The sequence below is a fragment of the Setaria italica genome, chromosome VIII (genome assembly GCF_000263155.2).
Source record: "Setaria italica strain Yugu1 chromosome VIII, Setaria_italica_v2.0, whole genome shotgun sequence".
NCBI classification, from domain to species: domain Eukaryota; kingdom Viridiplantae; phylum Streptophyta; class Magnoliopsida; order Poales; family Poaceae; genus Setaria; species Setaria italica.
Window position 1 is genome coordinate 39,095,174 of NC_028457.1, and position 26,425 is coordinate 39,121,598.

At 49.9% G+C, this 26,425-nt stretch overlaps 4 protein-coding genes across 6 annotated transcripts; 2 read left to right on the forward strand and 2 right to left on the reverse strand.

Moving 5' to 3' along the window:
- The first annotated feature begins 6,949 nt into the window (after window positions 1-6,949).
- Window positions 6,950-7,974, forward strand: LOC101773056 (ethylene-responsive transcription factor ERF094). The gene has a single exon (XM_004979940.3). The coding sequence runs from the start codon at window positions 6,996-6,998 to the stop codon at window positions 7,659-7,661; it is 666 nt and encodes a 221-aa protein (XP_004979997.1). The 5' UTR covers window positions 6,950-6,995; the 3' UTR covers window positions 7,662-7,974.
- A 4,921-nt stretch (window positions 7,975-12,895) lies between these two features.
- LOC101772654 (7-deoxyloganetin glucosyltransferase) lies at window positions 12,896-14,844 on the reverse strand. The gene is made up of 2 exons (XM_004979939.4): window positions 14,180-14,844; window positions 12,896-14,098 (listed from the first exon to the last, which is right to left on the reverse strand). The coding sequence occupies exons 1-2, from the start codon at window positions 14,715-14,717 to the stop codon at window positions 13,149-13,151; spliced, it is 1,488 nt and encodes a 495-aa protein (XP_004979996.1). The 5' UTR covers window positions 14,718-14,844; the 3' UTR covers window positions 12,896-13,148.
- Window positions 14,760-19,804, reverse strand: LOC101772253 (putative disease resistance protein At1g50180). 3 transcript variants are annotated; one of them, XM_004979938.4, is made up of 3 exons: window positions 19,702-19,804; window positions 18,798-19,614; window positions 14,760-14,897 (listed from the first exon to the last, which is right to left on the reverse strand). In XM_004979938.4, exons 2-3 carry the CDS (start codon window positions 19,607-19,609, stop codon window positions 14,801-14,803), a joined length of 909 nt encoding a protein of 302 aa, XP_004979995.1. In that variant the 5' UTR covers window positions 19,610-19,614; window positions 19,702-19,804; the 3' UTR covers window positions 14,760-14,800. The 3 variants fall into 3 exon arrangements, with proteins under 3 accessions (XP_004979995.1, XP_012704055.1, XP_022684717.1); XM_012848601.3 differs by lacking the exon at window positions 19,702-19,804 and having other exon boundaries at window positions 18,798-19,695; XM_022828982.1 differs by lacking the exons at window positions 14,760-14,897; window positions 19,702-19,804 and adding an exon at window positions 16,257-17,174 and having other exon boundaries at window positions 18,798-19,695.
- Window positions 19,805-20,297: 493 nt separating this feature from the next.
- Window positions 20,298-22,112, forward strand: LOC101773463 (7-deoxyloganetin glucosyltransferase). Its single transcript, XM_004979941.3, has 2 exons — window positions 20,298-20,974; window positions 21,056-22,112. Exons 1-2 carry the CDS (start codon window positions 20,437-20,439, stop codon window positions 22,015-22,017), a joined length of 1,500 nt encoding a protein of 499 aa, XP_004979998.1. The 5' UTR covers window positions 20,298-20,436; the 3' UTR covers window positions 22,018-22,112.
- The last annotated feature ends 4,313 nt before the right edge of the window (window positions 22,113-26,425 follow it).

Sequence of the window (26,425 nt, forward strand, 5' to 3'; positions counted from 1 at the left end):
TCAGAAACAAAATGAAGTTACTATGCCTTCTCCCAAGAACACTACTTCCTTGGCTTCTTTTTCTGATCTTTTGGGCCATGAGGTTCGTCATTTTTGTCCTTGTCAGACTTCTTCTTGGCCGGCTTCCTTCCACCAGGGGGAGCTGCAGGCTTTGTTTTCTTATTTAGAGCAGGCATTGATAACTTTGAAGAGTCAATGTTACAAAAAGACTCACCCAGGTTGCGAATCACCGATTGTGTCAAGAAGGGAGGTTTAACTGAACAGCCAATGCAATTCCTGTCCTTACAACCTGAAGCCTTGAAGCCATTGTTATGCTTGGCAGTCCTAGAACTCCGTCTAAGCTCATCATCAGAAAGGGGATTGCCAGAAACATCCTGAGGCATCTTGTCCAGCATGGAGGCCTGTTGAAGAAGGGACTTAGACCATGGCCCAGCAGATGCAGCAACCTTTTTAAGCAGACCCTGAACTGGAGTAACTGGAGAAGAAAGAGTTTTATTGGCCAGATCAGCAGATGGTGAACCCTGTTCAACACAGTGAGGTGGGGATGTTCTAGAAAAAGTTGAAGCAGAGGAACTCATAATAAGGGATTTATCATTGCCTTCAAAAATGATCCCTTTGCCTTTAGTATCTACTGTTGCCTTGACACAAGCTGTGGGTGCAGACTGGGGGCATTTTAAAGGGAGTGAAAAATTCAGACATTGATCAGACTCTAGACATTGCATAGCTGGTGAGGTCAGAAATTTCTTAGCCCACTCAAAAGATCCAGGGGTAAGCAATTGAGCCATAAAGAAGGAAGCCCAAGAAATAGGAACTTCGACCTTGGGTTCATCTGAAGCCGAAGAGAAGTGTGAAGCCCACTGCCTATAAAATTCTGCATTTGGCTGTTGCAAAGAGTTAGGAAACAAGGATTGTGCCTGAGCAAAAACTGGGTCCTGACTGGGCTGAATAACCTCCACATAGCCCAAATGCATAAGGTCATTGTTGTCATCCTCCAACTGAATATCTTGACCTTGGATGTCCCCCAGCAGATCATTCTCATTTATCTCGTCTTGCACCATCTGAACTGGTTGACCATCAGCTTGAGGGATAAAAACCTCAACATGAACAGGTTGCTCCAGAACCTGATTAACTAGAGGGAGCTCATTGTCTGAATTATCTGAACCCTCAATCACTTGATTTTGAACTGCCTGATTAACATCTTCCTCTATGCCATCATTCAGAGGAGCAAAATTATCAATACCCCCCAAATCATCAACAAGGGTCATGTTTAAATCAAGATCTGGATTAACCTCTTCTGCTTCTTGACCAGGGTTCCCAGGTTGGATTGCAGGCAGTGCTTGAACAATAGGGACAGCTGGATTGTCATGGGCTACTTGTGGGCCAATGAAAGGCCCATTATTTTGTGCATCCGGCCCATCTGGCCATAAGCCCCATTGAGGTGCTGGCTCCTGATTAGCAGGCTGATTAGCATTCAGATTAAGTTGCCCTGGATTAGCATTACCAGAAGGCTGCCCATACCCAAAGAAGTCAAAAAGAGTTGGTTCCACATCATCAGGCGGTTGTCCTTCATCAGCTGGACCCCCACCTAGCATTCTATACTGCAAGATCTCACATTGTGCAGTCCAAGAATTTCCTTCGAAATCTTCCCCTTCTGAACAAACAAGGAACCAGGGAATTTCTGAGAGATCAACGACTCTGATTTTTGCGACAATTCTGGCCAGGTTATTGGGATCCTCTTCCCACACCAGAAGCCTACCAAACTCCGCAATAGCCTTTTCCAGGTCTGCTTTGGTCCAGTAATCAATATTGAAACCAAGTAGCATTATCCAGACTTCACAATTCATGGTTATGAGACGATTATTCCAACCCTTGTTGTGATCAGAAAAAGAAATCCTATACTGGCCATACTCATGGGGCCCCCCACCAATCAGGAAATCTTTCTCATGCACGAACTGAAAGCGAACATAAGCTTGGCCATAAGGGCATGGTTGAATAGACTGAACCCCCATTCGACAACGATTCCGTAAGAAGTCATCTAGCAGATCTCTTATGGATTGGAAAGATACCTGCTGATGAGGAAGTGGCTCAATAGAAGCTATCGCCACATCACATTGATTGCGTCGAGGGGCACCAAGAATGACTCGAGACATAGGCTTGCGGAAACCCACCAGCTGCCTCTGTGCGCCACGAGGAAGAAAAGGGGAAGGATCCACAAATCTGTACGCCATTGGGGGCGAAGGCGTAAGCTCCGAGGACACCTGCTGCCACCCAGCCAAGACACCCAAAGAAGGGAGGTAGGAAACCTTCGGCGGTGAGGAATGGCGGTGTGCTGCAGCCAAAGGAGGGAGATCACGGTAGCAAGATTGCGGCCGCGAGGAGGAAGGCAACAGAGATTGATGCGTCGAAAGCCGGGAAGGCGAAGCGACAGCTCCGGCAATAGTGGCTGTGGAGGGGAGTTGCCAAAGAACAATTTCTTCCCGATCAGCAGCAGGAACACCCAAAAGAAACTGACCCAACTGTTGGAAGGTTCCTACCACCGGTGGAGCTGAGTACGATGGTCCACTTGTCATAGACTCTTGTGCTTTAAACCAGCGGTGAACCTCTGACTCCTGCCACCCTTTCCGAACATCAGAATTGGAGAAGGTGCTGTTCACAGACATACCAGGAAATCTTGGCGGATATCGGCAGGAATTGGCAACGTGGCCCAAACGGAAACAGGCCGCACATCGCACAGGCCGGAAGCAAGAGGCCCGGTTATGCTTATTAGAAAGGCATCTGGTGCATGAAAGGCGGCCCAAGTTAGATGCAGGAGGTCTATTCAAATCCAGCGCCAAAATAGGAGAAGCCCTGTCAACTTGCAATGATGGCCCCAAATGAAGCCCCAAATTAACTCCGGAAAAAGCTGAATTTGAATTTGAAAACCCTCCAGAACCCGTGTTCTTCGCTGATGAAGAAAGCTTGGGAGTCCAATTGTTGCCCAATCGTTGAAAAACAGAAGACGAATGTCTTTGATTCTGCCGAACTTGTACACCAGGAGGGAAAGGTCTTACTGGAATGAGATTTGGGCTAGTCAGAGGCAAACGACCATGAAAGCGTGATTTTCGTGAGGTCACTGTATGCCAATCCGAGCTAATTCCTTGAGCTGAGGAAAGAACGGATCTTGCGAACTGAATACCCCGATCATTACATAAGTGAAAAGCCACTCTGAAAATATCTGATTGAAAGGTCCCCAATTGATAAACCAGAAGGCCAACCTCCTTAGAGGAGACACAGAACTTAAAAATCCAATCCTCCAATTCAGACACTTGAAAGAGATCGGATACACCTCCCAGAACCGATTGCAGAAGGAAACCAACATGCTCAACAGACAGCTTCAGCTTTGATCTTGTGAAAGTTGCCAGCAACCAGAAGGTTGAGCCAGAAGGAGAGGCAGAAATCGAAACTCCAAGGAGGGATTGTACCTTTTTGGAGAACTGAAGACCAGGTCGAAGATCGACCAAAGAAGAATCCATGGCAGGAAAACCAAGAGGAGGAAGAAGACAGACAGAGGAGACAGCCAGGCGTGGACACCGGAGACCAGAAGGTCACCGGCGGGGGGGCACCTCCGCACTCATGGCCAAGCAACAGGCACTTCCTTTTTATTTGATCTTAGCTAGCCTTTTGTGATTAATGATGCATGTAAACTAAATTAACAGAAGATACCCTTACCATTGCCTTGTTTCATGCCTCCTCATGGTACAATACTCAAAAGTCATCAAGGTGAAAGAAGTACACTGCCGATCTAGAGCCTGGCATATGGTGAAACCTTCGGAGTTGTGGCATCACCCCTGGACCAAACTGCAGCCCCATGCATGCCACTATCCACACACCTGAGCCAGACCCTGAGACATTGAAAGCAACCCTGCGAGCGATTCTTCTTGCTGACGATGCACCTTTCCTGGGTACCATTGGAATCTAAGTGGAGGAGGACCAGTTTAGGCAATCCCTCAAGGACATGCAGACCTTGAGTTTCAAGCTCATAAACCATGATATGCAGATGCGTGAGGTCATCGAGGTAGGCCAACTCCACTGGAACTTTTTGGACTGGGTTATGAGAAATGTTCAGCTCATATTTTTGCAGACGGCATGAACTTTTGTGGCCTCGAAACGCCAGTAGTGAGTCAAGAAATAGACCAGAGTAGTCGTCAACAAGGAAAAGGTTTGCAGGTTGCAGTTGTCAACAGCAGTAAGGAAACGCATTAGTCCCACTTGGTCATCGCAATGTTCAAATGTTACACCAAGCACCCTTAGTAGCTTTGATTTTTCAATAACCTTTCCTGCATTGTCCATTGAGTATCTATGGCTGAGAAGGATCATGGATAGTTCCTCCAATTGAAGCATATCACTCATTCCTACCGGTATCATCACACGATCAGCAAGCAAGGAAACTAGCCTTGCCATCACTCATGGAAAACTCACCTTTAGTTACCAACCTGGTAAGCCTCGTAACTCTCGAAAGACCAACTGGAACTAATCATTCGGGACTAAAGGCCCCTCTCTTTAGTCTCGGGTATTTCACTCGGGACTAAAGACCACCTTTAGTCCTGGTTGGTACTACCAATCATTTTAGGAGTGAAGAACCTTGACATAAAAATTTCAATATGTTTTAAAAAAATTGACTATACATTGTTCACAAAAGTATAGTTTACTTACAATATTTCATATAATTCAAGTCAAACTTCCAGGATGAAATATAACTTCTCAAAAACAATCATCATATATGTCCTAACATAATTTTAACATGTATGGTACTATATATATGTTCTTGTGCAGAAGTTTCAATAACTTTGGAACTGATTTACTAGCATTAAAAATGAAAAGAAAAATAGAAAATGTAAATGGATTTGTACCAGCAGGACTAATGACACCCGCCAGCGCACGCGCGCAGGTTCGTGGACTGAAATTTCATGCGCCGTGCATCTTTCTTAAGATGCCTTTGGGACCCACTCACGCATGCTGCCATCCACACATCAACCTTATCTTATCTACCTCCGTGGTTCCGTCTGCTATCTGCATCCTCTCCTCTCCTATCTCTCTTGCTTCTCTCGGTTCTGCTCCTCTCATCTCTCTAACTCTTGTGCCTCCCATTTGCAGGCAATGAAGAACACGGGGCAGCAGTTGTGCGGGGGCACAGGCGGCTAGTGGGCTGGTGCGGCGGAGGCCTTGCGGACCCGCTCTCAGGAACGGCGTGCTTAGCTATGGTGGTGGCGTTTGGCCACGGCACGACACAGGTGCAACGGACTGTTGCCGGTGCGAGCTACGGTCTCAGCATTGCAGTTGGTGGATCTCTGTAGGTGGCTATAGAAGATGGCGGAGCAGCGGCTCGCGGCGCGGGCGACAACGAGGGCCAGCGCCAGCGGAGGTGTGGCTGCCAAGGCCGACCAGCCTGGGCGACGGCGAGCAGCGGTCAGCTGGGGGAGAAGCAGATGTGGTTGTAGGGGATGTAAAGTATGAGACCAGCTGTAGTTGGAAACTAAGCAGAGTATGTGGACTATGCATGTCATCACTTCCCGTACGTAGCAAGGCAGGAGCATATTTGTCAAAGAAATAATTGACGAAACACTGTCACAACAAATCAAAGTACAAAACAAAATACAAGGTCCAACACTGAGACCAGCAACGTGTGGAGAGGAGCGAGTTCGCGTAGCGTTGTAGTAGTACTGTTGCCTTTCGTTTCTTATTGCAGTAGTCCACCAGATCATCATGGGCACGTACGGTATGCATTTCTGATTATTCTCCGGATCACGCATGCATGTACGTGCTTGTATGATGATGAACAGTACATGCTTGCAATGTCGTCGTACCTGCTGGTGCGCGATGGCGATGTCGGCTCCATATAACTCGCCAACTTTGTTTCTTTTAGATTTTTCCCAAATAGCCTAGGGTTGCTTAGTCTAATTTAAGCTGACGGTTTTATTGATTAGTTCATTCAGATGTGTTGTCATTGAAACACCAAAGTACGCACTAGCCCTATGTATGCTAGGGCCATTGGTTCCTAAAAAAAAGACTATAATTGGGTAACCTTATTTCTATTTTTTCTCTTATGTTAATTAGTCCCTTTGGTTTTTCAATCACGCTAAGAGATTTGTACAATACATCATCACCCATCTGGTGTTGATTGCAACTAAAACTAGGCATGTCAAGCAAGGCAATAAATCATGCTTTCATATAAACCTAATTTAATCCCTACCACAACAGCATCATTTAGAAGCTCAGAAGAGGAGAGAACTGATGAAACGGAGTTGCTGCTTCTAGCTTTGTGATACCAAGGAATAATAGAAAAAAGTAGCCACTAGATCTGACTATATATACACGTAATATATGTGACTACAAAAGATTATCCAAAACAGGCAAAACGAAGTCTAGAAAATTGCAAGCACCAACAGATCATCAAATCCACAAAAGGGTTTAATTCTCTATGGTTGTCCTTGGTCAGTTCACCTGCAGTTCATGAACTATTAATTTGCACGTATTTTAGGTCCTGGTGGGAGTAATAAGATGGAAACCTGCATACCGAAGAACAAAGCAGTGGGATAGAGAAAATTAAGAAGCTATAGGTACAAGAATAATGGAAATGTTGCAAATTAAAGGCTACATACGAGGGTTTGTAAACCTATCAAACCTGTAATTTGAAATAAAAACTTGCGTTTTATAAAGCATAGTTTATATTTCAATGTTTCCTTGCCGACTCCGATCCCTAAAAGCATTAGACCAAAAAAAAGTAGCATCACAAAAGATTGTCCCTATCTCGTACTGTTTATGTTTTATGGCAGAGAAGTAGAGAGTCAAATGCTGACATCCATTGATCATTCAACTACTGTTGCACTCCAGGCCGGAGGCCATGAGGAAATCCTGGACGCTATAAATCCCGTCACCTTGTCTCTCAGGCCGGCTCCATCAGCAGTTCCTCTCCTCTGGCTACTGGAGCTACCCAGCCGCGCCGCTCCTCATCGGTCATGGACGCCGCCGCCGTCGCCAAAGAATGCTCCGATGGGCTCTCCTCCACTTCCTCGTCCTCCACCATGGCAGGAATGGTGTGGCCGACCACGTGGGATCAGCAGCAGCAGCCGCCGGACGCAGGCGCCTCGCCGTCGCCGGGAGAGACAGAGAAGCGTGAGGGCTTCATCGGCGTGCGGCCGCGGCCGTGGGGCACGTTCGCCGCCGAGATCCGCGACTCCACGCGGCGTGGCGCCCGCGTGTGGCTGGGTACCTTCGACACCCCGGAGGCCGCCGCGCTCGCCTACGACCAGGCCGCCTTCTCCGCGCGTGGCGCCGCCGCAGTCCTCAACTTCCCCGTCGACCGCGTGAGGGAGTCGCTGGCGCCGCTCGCTCTCGCCGCCGGCGTAGGGGGCGGCTCCCCTGTCCTCGCGCTCAAGCGGCGGCACTCCAAGCGGCGCACGCGCAGGCGGCGTAAAGGACTCTGCTCTAAGTGCATGGCCGACGGCAAGGATCTCCAACCGCCGTGCCAGTGCTCCGACGTGTCGGCCACGGCCATGGCGGTGCCGCAGCAGCAGGTGACGGCGGCGCGCTGCCAGGTACGCTTCGGCGTCCTGGAGCTCGAGGACCTCGGCGCTGATTACTTGGACGAGCTCCTCCGGATATCATGCGAGTTGGCAGCCTGAAGTCATGCCTGTATCGACATCGTCGACGTTAAGTTGGTTCACCACGAAGATCAATATGAATTCTGATTCTTCTTTGCCATGGAACATGAAAATACTGCACATCTCTGCATAGCGGTATGCGTGGAGTCTACAAAGTAAACTAGATCGCCATCTATGCACCTGATAAGGAAAAAAAACCCTTTGCCACATGTGGTAATTGTTGTGATGCAACATTAACCAAGTCACCTATTAATTAAGCTAGCTTTAGTAAAAAAGGTACATGTACGGAGCCAAGAAGAAAGGGAAAGTCTCTTGGTCTGGCAGTTTATGATCTCAAGACTTTTGCCTGTGAGTCTTTGAGAATTTTCTTTCACCTTTGGAATGAACGAGGTTTGTCCCTTGCTCGGGATTCAGTAAATTTTGATCAAGGACCCAAATTCCAGTGGGAAGAACAGGTCTCCTCCAAGCGAGATAAGCACTCATATGCTGAGATTGTGCGTCGCAGCCCTGCAGTTCACTCTTACGTATAGATGGCCAAACGGGCGGCCGGCCTGAGCACGATTTGTCCTGGCCCATTTAGGCCCAGCACGATGCGACCTGGATAATAACCTTGCCATACTGTGCTGGCCCATGGGCTGAAGCAGCCAAATCGGGGTGGGTCGGTGGCCCATTGGGCCATGAAGGCCCATCGTGCCCATTCTAACCCGGCTCAACTTTTAAAAAAAAATTTGAAGGCAAAAATTTAGTGGTATTATACATACAAACATATATACATGTATATTCAGAGGTAATGCATATACAAGCATATATATAAATTACAACTAAACGTGCCTAAATGTGCCTCCATCATACCCTGGTGGGCTGGGCCAGACCGGCCCACAAGCTGATGCAGCAGCCCAGGCCTGTCACTCAGCTCGGCCCGTCTAAGATTGTGCCGGACCGTGACTGGACCGAGCCAAAATCCCGTGCTATGGGGCGGCCCATGGGCCATATGGCCATCTATATCTCAGGTTTCTTCAAGGGTCAATCCACTTACTGGACCCAATCGTATTCGATCAAGACCGCCAAGTGGATGCCGAGAAGGCAGCGAACAACAAATTCAGCTCCAGGGTCTTCCTCGTTCCGGTCTCGCTCGTTTTTTTCACGTCTGGATTTTCGTTATGTCCATGATGATAATTTGGATGTGCGCCCTTCTAATCAGAACGCGAAGAACACGGGTGCTGATGAGCATGATTTGTCGCTGAATCTGGGGCCTTCTCGTTCAAATTTGATTTCAAATTCAAAGCAGTCTTTTGGCAAGCAGTCATCGCCAGAAATCTCGCTGCATGCAGCCGCTGCCTCTCGCACTTACCACACCTGCCATAAATGGGGACACGTGTCGGCTGGGCCCTCTTTGTTCAAGAATTTGGATGACTATCAACGGGTCTTCCTAGCCAAGACGGCTGCTGCCTCCACCGATCCTGCCACCTGGCCTTCCGATCCTGCTACCTGGTTTCGTACCAAGCAGTCTCTGCCTGTGTACCCAAGCTCGAGTGGGCCGCCTGTGTTTACCACTTTTGGTGACTTCCACCGGGATGTTCAAAGAAATCGCACCTGACGCTTCATCTTCTCCAGCCACCAACAGTACTTTCCTTGCTACAGAAAAACCCCAGCTCTGCTCGCGCTTGGCTCCTCGCCGTCGACGCCTCCGCCATCGCCGTCGACCTCAATGGCCTTCCAGCGTGCAGACCCACCTCCGTTCACCCCAAGGGGAATGCATTGGCTTCCTGTGCAGATCGAATCGCGTCTCCTCCGCCCGGGCAATCGTCGTCAAGCCGCGTGCACACAATGAAGATGTCGCCATCGTCACCTTGCCGGGTAATCTTATCGCCTTCAACCTAATCAGAGATGTCATCAGAGAATACCTAGTGGATATCAGGATATTGCGACTGATTGATATTCAGCCGTGCCACTTGGGTCAGGCTTATGTGCGTTTTGCTCATGTTTATGACTGCGACAGTATGATTCACTCTAGTCCCCATGCGTACGATGACATCACCCTGTCGTTCGTTAAGCATAATCGTGGCCGAAATTGGAAAACCCTTCAGTTTAGCAGAGAATGTACCTTGATGTTGATGGGTTTCCCATTGGATTTCTGGGAAGAACGTTAATATGTTGAGAATGCTATTTGCTCTTTTGGAAGGGTCCTGAACTGGGAACACGATGACAAGAAGTTAATTAGGGTCATTGTTCGGGCTAGAGTTATTGATCGTCCCACAATGGATTGTTTTGTCTGAAGGTGAAGGTTTTGAGGGAGAATCTTGGACCATTCAGTGTGACATTCTGCAGCAGAGCCCTCATGGTGGGCTCCCAGCTGACGAGGACGAGCTACCCTCAGCTACCGGAAATGTCAAATTTGCCGAGTGTTTTTATATTTGCCGAGTGTATTCACTCGAGCACTCAGCGAACAAGTTCTTTGCCGAGTGCTGGGCTGAAAACACTCGGCAAAAAAATACACTCGGCAAAAAGAGGGTTTGCCGAGTGTAAAAAAAAACACTCGGCTAAAAAAGGTTTGCCAAGTATTTTCTTTTTTGCACTCGGCAAAGAAATAAAATCTTTTTCTGGAAAAGAAGGAGCCGAAAAAAATGAAAAAAACTTTGCCGAGTGCCCAGTCTAGGACACTCGGCAAACAAAAAAAATCCTGCACTTGACCCCCAGCACCCCCTCCCCTTCTCCCCGCACGCCTCCTTCCCCCGGCGTTGCCCCCTCCCCTTCTCCCCGGCAGCGGCCCCTCCCCTCCCGGCTGGATCTGGCAGCGTCCTGGCCGCCCCTCCTTCCTTCAGCCGCCGCCCCCTCCTCTTCTCCCTGGCACCCCTTCTTCCCCCAGGCGCCGCCCCCTCCCCTTCTCCCTGACGGCCACCCCTCCCCTTTCCTGGATCCGGCCCTCCCTCTCCCGGATCCGGCCAATGGCGGCCGAATCTGGGCTCCGGTGGTGGTGGTGGCAGGCGGCATGGGGCGTGGCAGCGGGTGACGTGGCAACGGGTGGCGTGCGGCGTGGCGGGCGGGTGGCAGCGGGCGTGGCGGCGTGGTAGCGTGGTGGTAGGCGGCAGCGGGCGTGGCGGCGTGGTGGTGGGTGGCGTGGTGGCGGGCGGCAGCGGGCGTGGCGGTGTGGTGGCCGTGGTGGGTGGCGGCTGGTGGCGGCGTGGTGGCGGTGGGAATTTGTTATTTTATTTCTTGCGAAAATGTTTGCTGAGTCTTTTTTGGACACACGGCAACGTCTTTGTTGGGTGTCCGATGAAAAACACTCGGCAAAGTTAGTTTGCCGATGAAATGTTTCCCAGTTTGCCGAGTGTATTCATGGCTTTGCCCTAGGCACACGGCAGAGCTCCCGTTCCGGTAGTGGTCATGCTCCTTTTGATTTCGTTGGACATGGGCAGCACGGGCCTGGCCCAGCTCCTTTCCAGCCAGTTGAGGATCAGCCTAATCCAGCAGCTAATGCTAATGAAGGTTGGGCCCCATGGCCAGATCAAGTGCAGCAGGAACAACAGGCCCATCAGGGTAATGCTGGTATTAATCTTAATGATCCTCCTGCAGAAGATGTCAACATGATGTTGTCTGATATCCATTGGCACTTCCATTCCTAAAAGCAAGGTCTTTCACTTTGAAAACTACTGGATGCAATATGAGGAATTCCTCCAGGTAGTGCAGCATGGTTGGTCTATTCCAACAAATCAAGCAGACAAAGCCAGAGCCTTGACAGCCAAATTCAAAAATCTCAGAAAAGTTCTAAAAGCATGTCCAAAAGCATGTCAGCAGCAGATTTCCAACCTGGACAATAGAATTAAAAACAAAAAGCTCATTTTGTCTTTAATAGAAATTCTTGAGGAGTTCAGGGACCTATCTATTGCAGAATGGAATTTCAAGAACATTTTGGGAGAAACTCTGGCAGCCCTGCTGCATCAGCAAAGAATTTACCGGAGACAGAGAGAGGACTATAAAATGGATCTGTTGTGGAGATGAAGGGACAAAACTCTTTCATGCAAATGCTACTGTTCAACATAGTAGCCTACTTCCAAAATAAATGATGTATTGTTCTACTGAGAGGAAAATAACCTAGAAATTAATTTACCAATAAACAAACCTATTAGAAGTTACAATTCGAACTTAGTCAATGAAGAGAACCTTTTTTGTTTTGTCAGTTTCAGATAGATGGAAATTTCCAGTTGTTTTTCCAAGCAAAAAACAGTAGCTAGAAATGCACACTGTTTTCTGAAACAGTATGAACATTTGACCATTACTATATATATTCTGAAGAAACGTCAACTTTTGACATACTGCGTGCAGTGTAGATCACCTAAATTTTGTGCCGGACCATACTCTGATAGTCTGATGGCAAGTCAACACCATCAACTGCCATGTGTGCCCAAAAAGGCCAACCATCGAAGAGCACAACTACAATTTGTGTCCTTCCGAAATCTTCACAATCAATCGGAACGGGTCGACTGCGAACATCAACAGTTGATGTACCTACTAATTAACTCGTCTGCTAAAACATACTGATCGAGCCCTTAATCATTCCGATCACAGTCGTCGTCACGTTCATGCCGCAACAAGTCTATGTGGAGCCCACGTACCTAACGCTCAACCACGCCCAGGCCCAGCTGAGCTCAGCTGAGTTCAGAGGCAGCCCTAAGATACGGTCGATCTTTGTGTTAGCCATGGCTACCTCGAGGCATGCAGCTCGCTAGCTCGTAGCTACCGATACGATGGCACTGCGATACGCGCAGGTCGTCCCTTCTTTGGGAGAGAGCAACGAGGCTTTAGGGCCTCCCCTTAAACTTTAGCCTCCGTCACATCGAATATTTAGATACTAATTAGAAATATTAAACGTAGACTATTTACAAAACCCATTACAAACGTTTGTGTGGATGGAGGATCTGAAGCACGTTGTCTGCGAACTTGAGCGTGAGCAGCGATGCAGAGGCCGGCATTTACTTTGCGGGGGGGCCTGCCTGCCATATGGTCTGATTGGTGCTATCGTGGGTCACGTCATGTCCTTTTCGCGGCCAACCGCTCCGGTGATCCCGCGACCCCGGGGCTGTCACCGCGGCGCGCGGCTTTGCCGGAACCCTTGGGTTCACGGCGTATCAGCTCTGGGTCCGGGGAAAGTTCAGTCTACAGTAAACACGTCTATTTTTCTTAAGACGTGCCACCCATGCTCTATAGAATATTCCTCCACCAAAAGAAAAAATTTAAAAAATTTACATGCATAATTATATTTATGGATTAAAAAAAGCTAAAATGACTTGCAATTTAAAACGGATGGAGCATGAACGAGAATAATTCAGATGCTCAGCTCTCTGAACCATCCGAAATACCTATCATATCCTTCACTTCATAGCACACATGTGATGAAGAAATTTGGTGAAGAAAAAGATTCAGATACTTGAGGAGCCAGGGTGGTGGGACGAGATGATGAGAACTTATTACAGTACATGAAACCTAATTAGCTACTACTAAAGCTCTTTCTTATAAAGGATGGAAAACCTCATTGACCAACCTGTCAAGGTTGACCCAAGAGGAGCCACCTGGCTCCGAAGCCGCAGCTGCCCTCTCCTTCCATTCGGCAGCTCTCCGCCTCAGCTCCATCCCTTTCTCCCCTCCTCCCATCACATCCCTTACCAACGCCTCCACCTCCGCTCTCTTGACATCGCCGCCGACCTCGACGCCGACGCGCCACTCCGTGCAGGCGAACCGGCAGTTGGTCTGCTGATCCGCGCCAAAGGGCCAGCACAGCATGGGCACACCGGAACATATGCTCTCCAGCATCGAGTTCCACCCGCAGTGCGTCAGGAACGCGCCGACGGCCTCGTGCTGGAGCACCGCCGCCTGCGGGCACCATCTCGTGACGTAGCACCTCCCCTTCGTCTCCTCAACGAACTCCGGCGTGATGCCGCCGCCGAAGGCGCCGTTTGCTTGGTCATCTCTGATTACCATCAAGAAGTCGTAGCCGCTGTTGGCCAAACCCCACGCGAACTCCTCTATCTGCTGGGTTGTTAGCACGGCTATGCTCCCGAAGTTGGCGTACACCACGGAGCGGGGCCGCTTGGTTCCTAGCCATGCCAGGCACCCGTCGTCCTCCTTGGTGAGGCTGGCGGCCGGCGGCGGGGCCCCGCCGCCTGCAACGACGACTTGTTGAGCGAGCAAGGGGACCGGCCCAACGGCGTAGATGGGCGGGAGGAAGGCGGACATGGCTTCGACGACCTCGCCCTCGAGTTCGTCGAACGTGTTGAGCACCATGGCGGAGGCGGCGGTCCGGACGCAGTCCACGACGCCGAGGACGCGGCGGAGCATGGCGTCGTCGGGGTCCGTCGTGCGGAAGAAGCTTGGGAAGTCGCGCAGGCGCATGTCCGCCGGCATCCCAGGCACCCAGTCGATGACCGTGCTGTCAAGATAACCATTGCTCAGCTGCGCTGCATCTGCATATAGGAGATTAATTATAACACTTAGTCGATTAATGGACATTTGGATGCTTTGAAAATAGCATTATTTGATCATGCCTTTGAGCGGAACGAAGCCCTTGTCGATGAGCTGCTGGCACTGCTGGAATGCCATGAGCGCGCTGGCGCTCGCCGTCCAGAAGGCGACGGCCGGGACGCCGACCTCCCCGGCGGCGCGCAGGACGGAGTCGACGTCGGAGACGACGCAGGTGGCCGGTGCGCCGGCGGCAGCCGCGTCGTCGAGCAGTTTCTTGAGGTGCGAACCGGCAGAGGTCTCGAGGGATGAAAGCAGGGCGGCCATGTACTGCGGAGTGTCGCCGCCTTCGCCAGACGGCGGCGGCAGGCTGTCCGGGACGGAGGCGAAAGAGAACCCCGGGGCGCCGGCGAGCGCGTCGGGGCCCTGCGAGCGGAGGAGGCGGCGGCGGTTGCGGTCGGAGTGGACGAAGGTGACGCGGACGCCGCCCCGGGCATGGACGAGCATGGCCAGGTGCAGCGCCGCCTTGACGTGGCCCTGCGCCGGGAACGGGAAGAACACCGCGTGGGCGGCTGGCTTCCGCTTCTCCACTGAGGCGGCGTCAGGTGGAGCAGTAGCCGACATGGCCGAGGGTGAGGTCAGATCGACGGCGGTGGCAATGGACTTGGTTCTGCCTGGAACCAAGCGCCTGCTGCGGCGTAATACAACTATACAAGTGCTGCTACGTGTACATCAGTGCTGGGACTGAAATAAATAGTCCATAAATAGAACTGTGCCACCAAACGCATCAAATTCTTGTACACCCTGTCATTGCATAGGGGAACATGTCACACCAAGCTGGCAAGGCTCCTAGCACCGACAGCTAAAAAACACTCGTTGGATTATTTTGTGATTGTTTGGATCTCAAAAAATAGAGCAAGTTACCAAAAAAACGAATTTTAAGAAGATTTTTAGAACAAAAAATAGAGCAAGCCTCAATGATATTTAGCATGTGCTTTGAGAATTCTTTATTTATTTGGATCACAAAAACTGAAAAAAAGGAGTTTTACCAATACTGTTTAAAAATAGTGCTCCAACAAACTCCCTCTACTTTTCCCTTTTCCCAATAATTATTGGAACAACCCAATAATTCACCCAACTCACTCTAAATAAAGGAGAGGTTGTGACTTTTTGATACATGGCCAACTGGGCCGCACGGCACGGCACTAGCACGAGCACGAGCACGGTGAGGCACGACACTATGCAGCACGGTGGCTTAACCGTGCCGTGCCTAATAGTGCCGCCGTGCTGAGACCTCGGCCCAGGCATGACCCTATGGGTGGTTAGCCGTGCTGTCAAGCACGGCAGTCCGGCGTGCTCGCGCCGCTGCCTGTGCTCGCCTGCCCTCGCGGGGTCGCGCTGTCGCCAGCTTTCGCCTGCCGACGTGGGCCACGCTGCCGCCTGCGCTCGCCCTTGTGGGGCCGTGTCGCCACCGGACCTCGCCCGTGAGCGTAGAGCCGCGCCGCCGCGAGCGCTTGCTCGCAGGAGGGCCGCGCCGCCCCGAGCGCTCGCCCGCAGGAGGGCCGCGCCACCACCTGCGCCTTGCGTGGGAAAAATAGAGATAGGGAAGAGAAGAGAGAGTGAGGAGCTAGGGATTCCACAATTATATATGACTTGATGTGAATCTAACAGCTCTGGTTTAGTTAGAAGATCCAACGACTGATATTTATCGGGTCAGCATAGTGCCGGTTGAAAAACCATGCCATGCCCATGCCAGCCCACAGGGCCGAGATGGTGGCCCAGGCAAGGTACTACGACCGGGTCGTGCCACGCACTGGCATGTGGGAGTCGAGCCAGACCGTTCATGGGTCGTGCTTCTTAGTGCTGTGCTTGGGCCGGCCCGTAGTACCCGGGCCAAATGACCAATAACTTTTTCATAATGCGGTAGTTGGATTGAGATAAGATTATTGTAAGATGCAAAAGTAACTCATAACAATAAAAGAGCTATTGGGATATCTCAAATATAAGAGTTATTAGGAAATATTTATTGAGGCACCGCTGCTGGAGATGCTCGGCTTTGTCCTGTAACACTCCGCGTCTATATGCAGCTTCAACGATGGAGTACAGAGACAGGGAGAGCGCGCTACCTTCATTACAAGGTCAGTAATGGCAGAGTCCCATAGAAATGTTCGGTGCATATTCTTTTATCCATTCATTTAAGAGCGATGCTCCTCAATTCCTCATCATCTACCTAGAACGTCAATGGATTTGCTCGATCTGTTTCCTTCTCATCAGAAACGATGGAGGCTCCTGTCAATGTTTCGCTTGGGGTCATCCGTTCCCTCCCCGCCAAGCTCGAGCGGCTGCTGTCGCCGGAGGACGACCACCGGCTGCACAAGCGGAGAAGAACAAGATTCGCCTCCTCAAGGACCACCTCCAAGAACTGATCTACAAGTACCTGATGGAGCCGTCGGAGGTGGAGGCCCCGACGTCGTCGGCGGCGGCCAGGTGCTGGGTGAAGGAGGTGCGCGAGCTCTCCTACGACATCGACGACTTCCTCGACGAGCTCGTCTATGGACTCAACGCCACCGCCGCCTCACACAAGAACCTCCGTGGCAAGATCGCTAAGGTCCGCGAGGACCGGAGCCGGAGCCGCTGGGTCGCCGACGAAACCACACGATTCAAGTCTCGACTGGAGGAGGCGATTCAGCGGCACAAGAGGTACAATCTTGACAAACTCCAGAATCGACAGATCAGAATCGATTCGAATGAACCCCCGATTCCACCTCTGTATGGGGTGACGGTTGCACGCCTTGTTGGTATCGACAGCTCCATGGAAAAGCTAGCTTGAAGAATGGCTGAATGGTGATGGGGAGCAGCGGCTTAGAGTGGCGTCCATTATATTGTTGGGTTAGGGGGAGTTGGCAAGACAACAATGGCCAAAAGGAGCTGTATTGCAAGCTCAGAGGGCAGTTCGAGTGCCGGGCTTTTGCGCGGTCAGCCATGAAACCTGACATCAGGAGGCTGCATGCTCACCAGCATACTCTTGAAGAATGGCTGATTGATGATTTGGAGTTGCACAACCGCACAATCAGGGCACACCTACGACATAAGAGATAAGATTTTGTAAACACGTTTATTCATCTACTTCATGTTGGCAAATCGAATTCTTGGATCAGTTTCTGATCATTTAGGCTTCGGGTTTGAATTAAAGAGGATTGTCTCATCACGGCATGCCACCTCCGCCGCCGAGTTGACCGCATGGACTTTACTTATTGAGCTTCTCACTAATTGCTTTCATTTAGGTCCAAAATTCCAGCATGATCTGACATGAATGATAATCCGCTACAACAACTTAAATTAATAAATTTGACAACTATTACAAAGTAGGCTTTTGACTACACCGAAACAAAATTCTATTGGCTTTGCAAATTTTTAGGCACCTGAAAGTTAGTTAATAAAATTTCATCACTTAAATTGCACCAACTTGGTTTGTTATTGGTACAACAAAATATGCAGATTTATATGAAAATTACTACATATGTTTTACATTGGGTAAAGAAACTATACATTTGAGTTGTTCAATTATTACTATGCGGTAAAACAAGTGATTGAAAAGTAACAAATTTCAGTCAATTGAATAATCCATACTGCGGTTGGGAACTCTCCCAAGTTCTAATAACACCATCTTTACTCTTGGCTTAGCACAAGAATGTGCACCAGAAATCTAGGTTGTGCCAAATCTCTCATGTGCCATTATTTTTAGCATTTTTTAATGTTCAATCTTATCAAAAGCTTTTTCAAAATCTAGCTTGAGAAGGACTCTTTTTTGAAGTGATGACAGAGGTGTAAGTATTCAAATGACCATGCTAAATAGTCCTGGATAGTTCTAGGCTTAATAAACCATATTGATTGGCATGCACAAGTTCTACAATAACTTCCTGCAATCTATTGGCTACGAGTTTTGTGATGATTTTAATTGAAGAGTTTAAGAGTGATGTTGGCCTGAAATCTTGCACATTGTCTGCTCCATCCTTCTTTGGGATTAGAGTGATGTATGATCCATTTATACTTCTCAAGCATATATTACCACTGTGAAAATCTCAGCAAAGGTCATAAAAATCTTGTGCAATGATAGGCCAACATTTTTTGATAAATTCATTAGAGAAACCATCTGGTCTAGGTGATTTATCCACTGGCAGATGCTTAACCACTTCATCAATCTCCTGCTTGGAAAAAGGCTCCTCAAGGCATCTTGACACTCGGCAAAGCCACCGTCACCGTCTTCTCGCCGTCGCCGTAACTTTTGTTTGCCGAGAGTCGATTTAGCACTCAGCAACATCGTTACCGAGTGCCCAAAAAAAAACACTTAGCAAAGAGTTGTTTGCCATTAAAATCGAAGCTCTTTGCCATTAAAATCGAAGCCGAGTGCTACTTGCCGAGTGTTACACTTGGCAAACTCGTTGCCGAGCGTTTTTTGTGCTTTGCTTACTGTATGCCGTAGTGTGTTTACAAGGTAGTGTACAATTAAATGGACAGCCCACGGTCATTTTGGAGTAGTAAAGCAATTGCCATTATTAAACTAACAAAGCGTGAATATAGATAAAAAAAAATTTACTTGAAGCCAAGGGCCAATATAGATAAGGGTAGCTACTGGTCGAATAATAAATAGATTTGTGAAGTACGTGTACTTTATACGATGATGTGTGAAAAGTGAAAACTCACTTCTTATTTTGCAGGTACGCCCTGATCGTTTCAGTGAGATTACCCATCTCTAGATCATTGGGCAGCTGGTGTCGACGAACTTGCAAGAGTATGCTGGTGAGCAGCCTCCTGATGTCAGGCTTCTGGGATGACCGCACAAAAGCCCGGCACTCGAACTGCCTTCTGAGCTTGGAATACAGCTCCTTGGCAAGAGTTGTCTTTCCAATTCCCCCAGATCCAACAATGGACACCACTCTCAGTCCCTGCTCTCCATCGCTCAACCACTCTTCGAGCTTTTCCATGGAGCTGCGGATACCGACAAGGCGTGAAGCGGTCATCCCGTACAGAGGTGGAATTGGGGCTTCATCCGAATTGATCCTGCTTGTGCCGCTCTGGAGCTTGTCGAGATCGTACCTCTTGTGCCGCTGAATCGCCTCCTCCAGTCGAGACTTGAATCGTGTGGTTTCGTCGGCGACCCAGCGGCTCCGGCTCCGGTCCTCGCGGACCTTAGCGATCTTGCCACGGAGGTTCTTGTGTGAGGCGGCGGTGGCGTTGAGTCCATAGACGAGCTCGTCGAGAAAGTCGTCGATGTCGTAGGAGAGCTCGCGCACCTCCTTCACCCAGCACCTGGCAGCCGACGACGTCGGGGCCTCCACCTCCGACGGCTCCATCAGGTACTTGTCGATCAGTTCTTGGAGGTGGTCCTTGAGGAGGCGAATCTTTTTCTTCTCCCGCTTGTGCAGCCGGTGGTCGTCCTCCGGCGACAGCAGCAGCTCGAGCTTGGCGGGGAGGGAACGGATGACCCCAAGCGAAACACTGACAGGAGCCTCCATCGTTTCTGAGAAGGAAACAGATCGAGCAAATCCATCGACGTTATAGGTAGAATATGCACCGAACATTTCTATGGGACTCTGCCATTACTGACCTTGTAATGAAGGTAGCGCGCTCTCCCTGTCTCTTTACTCCATCGTTGAAGCTGCATATAGACGCGGAGTGTTACGGGACAAAGCCGAGCTAGCATCTCCAGCAGCAGTGTGTCAGTAAATATTTCCTAAGAAAAGTCAGAACTTCTCCAGCAGCCGAGATATCCCAATAGCTCTTTTATTGTTACGGGGAGTTACTTTTGCAGTCTCACAATAATCTTATCCCAATCCAACTACCGCATTAGAAAAGTCAGAACTTCTCCTTTATTCAGGAGAGTTGGATGAATTATTGGGTTGTTCCAATAACCAATGGGAAAAGGGAAAAGTAGAGGGAGTTTGTTGGAGCATTATTTTTAAACAGTGTTGGTAAAACTCTTTTTTTTTTCAGTTTTTGTGATCCAAATAAATAAAGAATTCTCAAAGCACATGCTAAACATCATTGAGGCTTGCTCTATTTTTTGTTCTAAAAATCTTCTTAAAATTCGTTTTTTTCGTAACTTGCTCTATTTTTTGAGATCCAAACAATCACAAAATAATCCAACGAGTGTTTTTTTAGCTGTCGGTGCTGTGACATGTTCCCCTATGCAATGAAATTGATGCGTTTGGTGGCACAGTTCTATTTATGGACTATTTATTTCACTGCCGAGCACTGATGTACACGTAGCAGCAGCAGGCGCTTGGTTCCAGGCAGAACCAAGTCCATTGCCACCGCCATCGATCTGACCTCACCCTCGGCCATGTCGGCTACTGCTCCACCTGACGCCGCCTCCGTGGAGAAGCGGAAGCCAGCCGCCCACGCGGTGTTCTTCCCGTTCCCGGCGCAGGGCCACGTCAATGCGGCGCTGCACCTGGCCGTGCTCGTCCATGCCCGGGGCGGCGTCCGCGTCACCTTCGTCCACTCCGACCGCAACCGCCGCCGCCTCCTTCGCTCGCAGGGCCCCGACGCGCTCGCCGGCGCCCCGGGGTTCTCTTTCGCGTCCATCCCGGACAGCCTGCCGCCGCCGTCTGGCGAAGGCGGCGACACTCCGCAGTACATGGTCGCCCTGCTTTCATCCCTCGAGACCTCTGCCGGTTCGCACCTCAAGAAACTGCTCGACGACGCGGCTGCCGCCGGCGCACCGGCCACCTGCGTCGTCTCCGACGTCGACCCCGTCCTGCGCGCCGCCGGGGAGGTCGGCGTCCCGGCCGTCGCCTTCTGGACGGCGAGCGCCAGCGCGCTCATGGCGTTCCAGCAGTTCCAGCAGCTCATCGACAAGGGCTTCGTTCCGCTCAAAGGCATGATCAAATAATGCTATTTTCAAAGCATCCAAATGTCCATTAATCGACGAAGTGTTATAATTAATCTCCTATATGCAGATGCAGCGCAGCTGAGCAATGGCTATCTTGACAGCACGGTCATCGACTGGGTGCCTGGGATGCCGGCGGACATGCGCCTGCGCGACTTCCCAAGCTTCATCCGCACGACGGACCCCGACGACGCCATGCTCCGCCACGCCCTCGGCCTTATGGACTGCGTCCGGACCGCCGCCTCCGCCGTGGTGCTCAACACGTTCGACGAGCTCGATGGCGAGGTTGTCGAAGCCATGTCCGCCTTCCTCCCGCCCATATACGCCGTTGGGCCGGTCCCCTTGATCGCTCAACAAGTCGTCGTTGCAGGCGGCGGGGCCCCGCCGCCGGCCGCCAGCCTCACCAAGGAGGACGACGGGTGCCTGGCATGGCTAGGAACCAAGCGGCCCCGCTCCGTGGTGTACACCAACTTCGGGAGCATAGCCGTGCTAACAACCCAGCAGATAGAGGAGTTCGCGTGGGGTTTGGCCAACAGCGGCTACGACTTCTTGATGGTAATCAGAGATGACCAAGCAAACGGCGCCTTCGGCGGCGGCATCACGCCGGAGTTCGTTGAGGAGACGAAGGGGAGGTGCTACGTCACGAGATGGTGCCCGCAGGCGGCGGTGCTCCAGCACGAGGCCGTCGGGGCGTTCCTGACGCACTGCGGGTGGAACTCGATGCTGGAGAGCATATGTTCCGGTGTGCCCATGCTGTGCTGGCCCTTTGGCGCGGATCAGCAGACCAACTGCCGGTTCGCCTGCACGGAGTGGCGCGTCGGCGTCGAGGTCGGCGGCGATGTCAAGAGAGCGGAGGTGGAGGCGTTGGTAAGGGATGTGATGGGAGGAGGGGAGAAAGGGATGGAGCTGAGGCGGAGAGCTGCCGAATGGAAGGAGAGGGCAGCTGCGGCTTCGGAGCCAGGTGGGTCCTCTTGGGTCAACCTTGACAGGTTGGTCAATGAGGTTTTCCATCCTTATAAGGAAGAGCTTTAGTAGTAGCTAATTAGGTTTCCTTATAAGTTCTCATCATCTCGTCCCACCACCAGTAATAAGTTCACACAAACATATTGACCAGTTACATAAGTAAAGCTGACAACACTACCGAAAAGTGTGGGTTTGCCGTGTGCCAAGTTCTTTGCCGAGTGCTAACACAAAAATACTTGGCAAAAAATGCGACACACGGTAAACAAATTAAAAAACACTCGGTAAATATTTATACTTGGCGAAAACACGCATAAACACTCGGCAACTTTTTGCACTCGCCAAAAGAGAAAAAAAACACTTTGCAAAGGGAGGCACTTGGCAGAGAACGTGCCACATGTACATCCGCTAATATGTTTGTCGAGTGTCCCTCAGTGGAAACACTAGGCAAAGACTTCCACTCGGCAAAAACATGCATAAACACTCGGCAAATTTGGCACTCGACAAAAGAGAAAAAACACTCGGCAAATAATGTGCCACGTGTCCATACGTTAATATGTTTGCCATGTGTAAATCTGTGGCACTCGGCAAATAATTTCATTTTCTTTCTTTTCTGACCTTGAAACTTTTTCTACTCTCAACATACAACATTTGGTATTCCATGTTAATATTTGGTATATTTCTATATCTATTTGCTATACTTAATTAATTTATTGTATTTCTAGGAATTTTTTTGGTATAAGTCAAATTTGAGCTGTAAGTGATTGAAATAATAGAATAAAATGAGTAAAAAAATGATATTCATGTTATTGAGTCTAATGTTAGGCCTTACCCAAGAAATGAAAAGAAATGTCAAACATCTTGTTCAGAAAACACGACCACGAACGTGTGGCTGATTGGTTTTTAAATTCTAAAAAAAACAAACGAAGTCATAAGATTTGTCATGATGTGATGATATCATACATGGAGGCTATGGTAAAAAAAATTGAGAAGGTTTCACATAATTTGTCACGTATGATATTTACAAACCGAAGAAGAATCATAGCGTTGAAAAGGAATCGTTAAGATTTGGAGTCAAAGTGATGGTCGAACTGGGGTTTGACTTCAAAACTTTATGTAAAGGCAATAGAGAACATATATTGTTTCATATGAATTTTTGGTAATTTTTTGGACCCATTGGATAATTTTAATTTATTAAGTGCAATTATAGAATTTTAATTGATATAAATTAAATTTGAGCTGTAACAGCATAAAATAATGGAATAACATTAGTAGAAAAATTATATATATTGTTGAGTCAATTTGATAAGGTATTTTCAAAGTACATCGAAAAAAAAGAAAAACACATTATGAAAAATAAGGAAATGAAAAAATAATTAATATATTTACCGAGTGTCTAGGAATTGAGGCACTTGGCAAAGATGGGTTTGCCGAGTGCCGTCGGCAAATACACTTTCCTCTTCTCTTTCCTATTCTTTCCCGTTCCCTTCCCTTCCTCTCTCATTCTTATCCATTTGTCTGTGTCTTGCCTGCGCCCGCACCGCCACCTTCCTCCCGCACCGCACCCACCGCTGCCAGCCATTCGTCTGTGTCATGCCTGCGCCCTCACCGCCACCTCCCTCCGGCACCGCAACCACCGCTTACAGCCATCCTCTGTGCTGCACCCGTACCACCAGCCGTCCTCCGCCCCGCGCCCACGCCGCCACCTCCCTCCCGCGTCGCACCTGCCGCAAACATGCCTTGTTTGTTGAGTGCCCATGCCGTTATACACCTGGCAAACGCGTCGTGACTGTCTTCACGCCGTCACGTTGCTCTTTTTTTGTTGAGCATCGATTTTAGCACTCGGCCTGATAAAAAACACTCAGCAAAGAAACTTTTGCCGGCACTGTGTATGCCATGTGTTGTTTGCCAAGTGTAGCACTCAGCAAAGGTTTTGTTGAGTATTTTTTGATCTTCACTGTGTGCCGTGAACACACGGCAAACTTACAGATTCCGGTAGTGCAGCTTCTCGATAGTTACAAAACCTATAAAGCCATCATTCAGTACACATGCGAGAAGGATTTCTAAATTGTTGTTGTTGACTCCGGGACTAACAATACCAGTTTAATGAGCTTGTTGTATAGACTACTAATGGAGAAACCAAATGCATTTACTTTCATTTATTTTTTGGCCAAACATGCACCGCCGGTAAAGGAGCAAAGGCAGCATGCCACCTAACATGAACAATGTGTTAAAGGTATAGATATGTCATTTATAATGCCACCTAACATGAACAATGTGTTAAAGGTATAGATATGAACAATGTGTTAAAGGTATAGATATGTCATTTATAACACGTCAAATGAACGTGATGGCAGTTTATATGAATATTTTCGTCTACAAGCACCAAATCAAGATGCAAAGCCGGCTGTCCATCTCGAGCACCGCAATAATCCCACATGCGAGCGATACGAGCACGCACACACTAGTTCTTACTCACTGGCGAAACATCATGCAGCTCAGACCACACCATGATCGCAGCGGGTGATTCGAATCAGGGAAACTTTGGGTTCCTAAATACCAGTACAGTAAAGCGAAGAGCCTATATATGGTGAGAACCCAAAACTAAAAAAAACACTACATACCAACACGTCGGTGGCCACATGTGCGCAACAAAACATCGGCGCAGCAAAGAACACGTCAACGCTGCGCCAATGCACATGTACGCACCACCGCTGCCGCCTGCAACAAATTTTATGTATCTAACATAAACAAATGCAGAGCAATAAAGTGCATCCTTATGCTTGAGGCTTCCAACCAGCACGTGCGAAGGCACGTAGCCCAGCACCTCTAGGCGGAGCAACCCCGGGACTTGGAACCGATAAGGAGAGAACCTGAGGGGCTCCTCGCAAAATGGTGTGCTCCGGTGGCAGCCCAGCCGGCTCGCGAATTTGAGGCGACGTGGCCAGGCCTAAGAGGTCCTGGGAAGACACCCTATTAATCTGTCCAGCGCACCCTCCAGGGGCACGAAGCGGACACGTAGCCCCACACCTTGAGATGGAGGACCTTGGGCCGCAAGCACGTGGGGCCGCAAAACGCCAGGTGGGTGCCTTTCCACAAAACCGGCACGATCTCTGAATTTTCTTATCTGGGTGGAGGAATATTCTAGAGCACGGGAGGCGCGCCGCAAGAAAAAACGGATACGTTTACTATAGACCGGGGACGCCCCCGGACCCGGAGCATATACGCTGCAAACCCAAGGGCCCCCCGCAGAGCCGCACGCCGCGGTGGCAGCCCCGGGGCCGCGGGATCACCCGCGCACGGTTGGCCCCCAAAAGGACACGACGTGGCCGTGGCAACACCTCAGAATAAGGGAGTTGGGGGCGTTTGGTTCCAGTTGCTTATTTTTAGCACATACCACATCGAATGTTTAGATACTAATTATAAGTATTAAATGTAGACTATTTACAAAACCCATTACACGGATGGAGACTAAACGGCGAGATGAATCTATTAAGCCTAATTAGTCCATGATTTGATAATTTGCTGCTGCAGTAAACATTTGCTAATGATGGATTAATTAGATTTAATAGATTTGTCTCGCCGTTTAGCCTTCATCTGTGCAATTAGTTTTATAATTAACTTATATTTAATCCTCCTAATTAACCTCCGAATATTCGATATGATACGGACTAAACTTTAGCTCGAGGAACCGAACGCTCCTGATTAGCATCTAAGAACGGAGTGGCTGTCGCTCTCGCATCGCATCTGGCGTCTGCCCAGGGCCAGGCGACCTACCAGACCACACGGCAGAAAGGCAGGCCCCCCAGCAAAGCAAATGCAGGCCTCTGCATCGCGGCTCACGCTCAAGTTCGGAGACAACGTGCTTCAGATCCTCCGTCCACACAGACGTGCTTCACACACTACGGGAAACAGAAACATTGCCAAGTGCCAGGGGCACTCGGCGAAGGGCTAAAAACACTCGGCGAACTGTTTGCCGAGTGTAACACTCGGCAAACGGCACACGGCAAATTCTGAGTCGGCAAACACGGATTTGCCGAGTGTTTTGTGTCGCGCACTCGGCAAAGACTTTGCCGAGTGGCCAGAAAACACTCGGCAACATTTTTTGCGAAAAATTAAAAAAAAACAACCTCCGGCCAGCTGCCACCACCGGCTGGCCGCTACGCACCGCCGCCGCCTCGACCCGGCGCCGCCGCCTCGACCCGCCGCCGCCCCGTAGCCGAGAAGAAAGGAGGGCGCCAGATCTGCCGCGCATACTTGGGGCACGGACTTGCGGACGGGGGCGTGGAAGAGGCAGGCGTGGATGAGGTGGCCCGTGACGGAGGTGACGAGCATGCCCTGGTCGCCACGACCCGCCACCGCCGCCGCCGCCCCGCGGCCAGATCCGTCGCCGCCGCCCCGGTCGCCACGACCCGTCGCCGCCGCCGTCCCACGGCCAGATCCGCCGCCGCCGCCCCGGTCGCCACGACCCGCCGCCGCC

Bases quoted from the DNA above. Each gene is read 5' to 3' on its own strand.
- LOC101773056 (XM_004979940.3), top strand. From the start codon at position 6,996: ATGGACGCCGCCGCCGTCGCCAAAGAATGCTCCGATGGGCTCTCCTCC.
- LOC101772654 (XM_004979939.4), bottom strand. From the start codon at position 14,717: ATGTCGGCTACTGCTCCACCTGACGCCGCCTCAGTGGAGAAGCGGAAG. The intron at 14,099-14,179 runs GCATGATCAAAT...TCCTATATGCAG, and splicing joins GGGCTTCGTTCCGCTCAAAG to ATGCAGCGCAGCTGAGCAAT.
- LOC101772253 (XM_012848601.3), bottom strand. From the start codon at position 19,675: ATGTTCGGTGCATATTCTACCTATAACGTCGATGGATTTGCTCGATCT. The intron at 14,898-18,797 runs GTGAGTTTTCAC...ATGCAATGACAG, and splicing joins GCGTACCTGCAAAATAAGAA to GGTGTACAAGAATTTGATGC.
- LOC101773463 (XM_004979941.3), top strand. From the start codon at position 20,437: ATGTCGGCTACTGCTCCACCTGACGCCGCCTCCGTGGAGAAGCGGAAG. The intron at 20,975-21,055 runs GCATGATCAAAT...TCCTATATGCAG, and splicing joins GGGCTTCGTTCCGCTCAAAG to ATGCAGCGCAGCTGAGCAAT.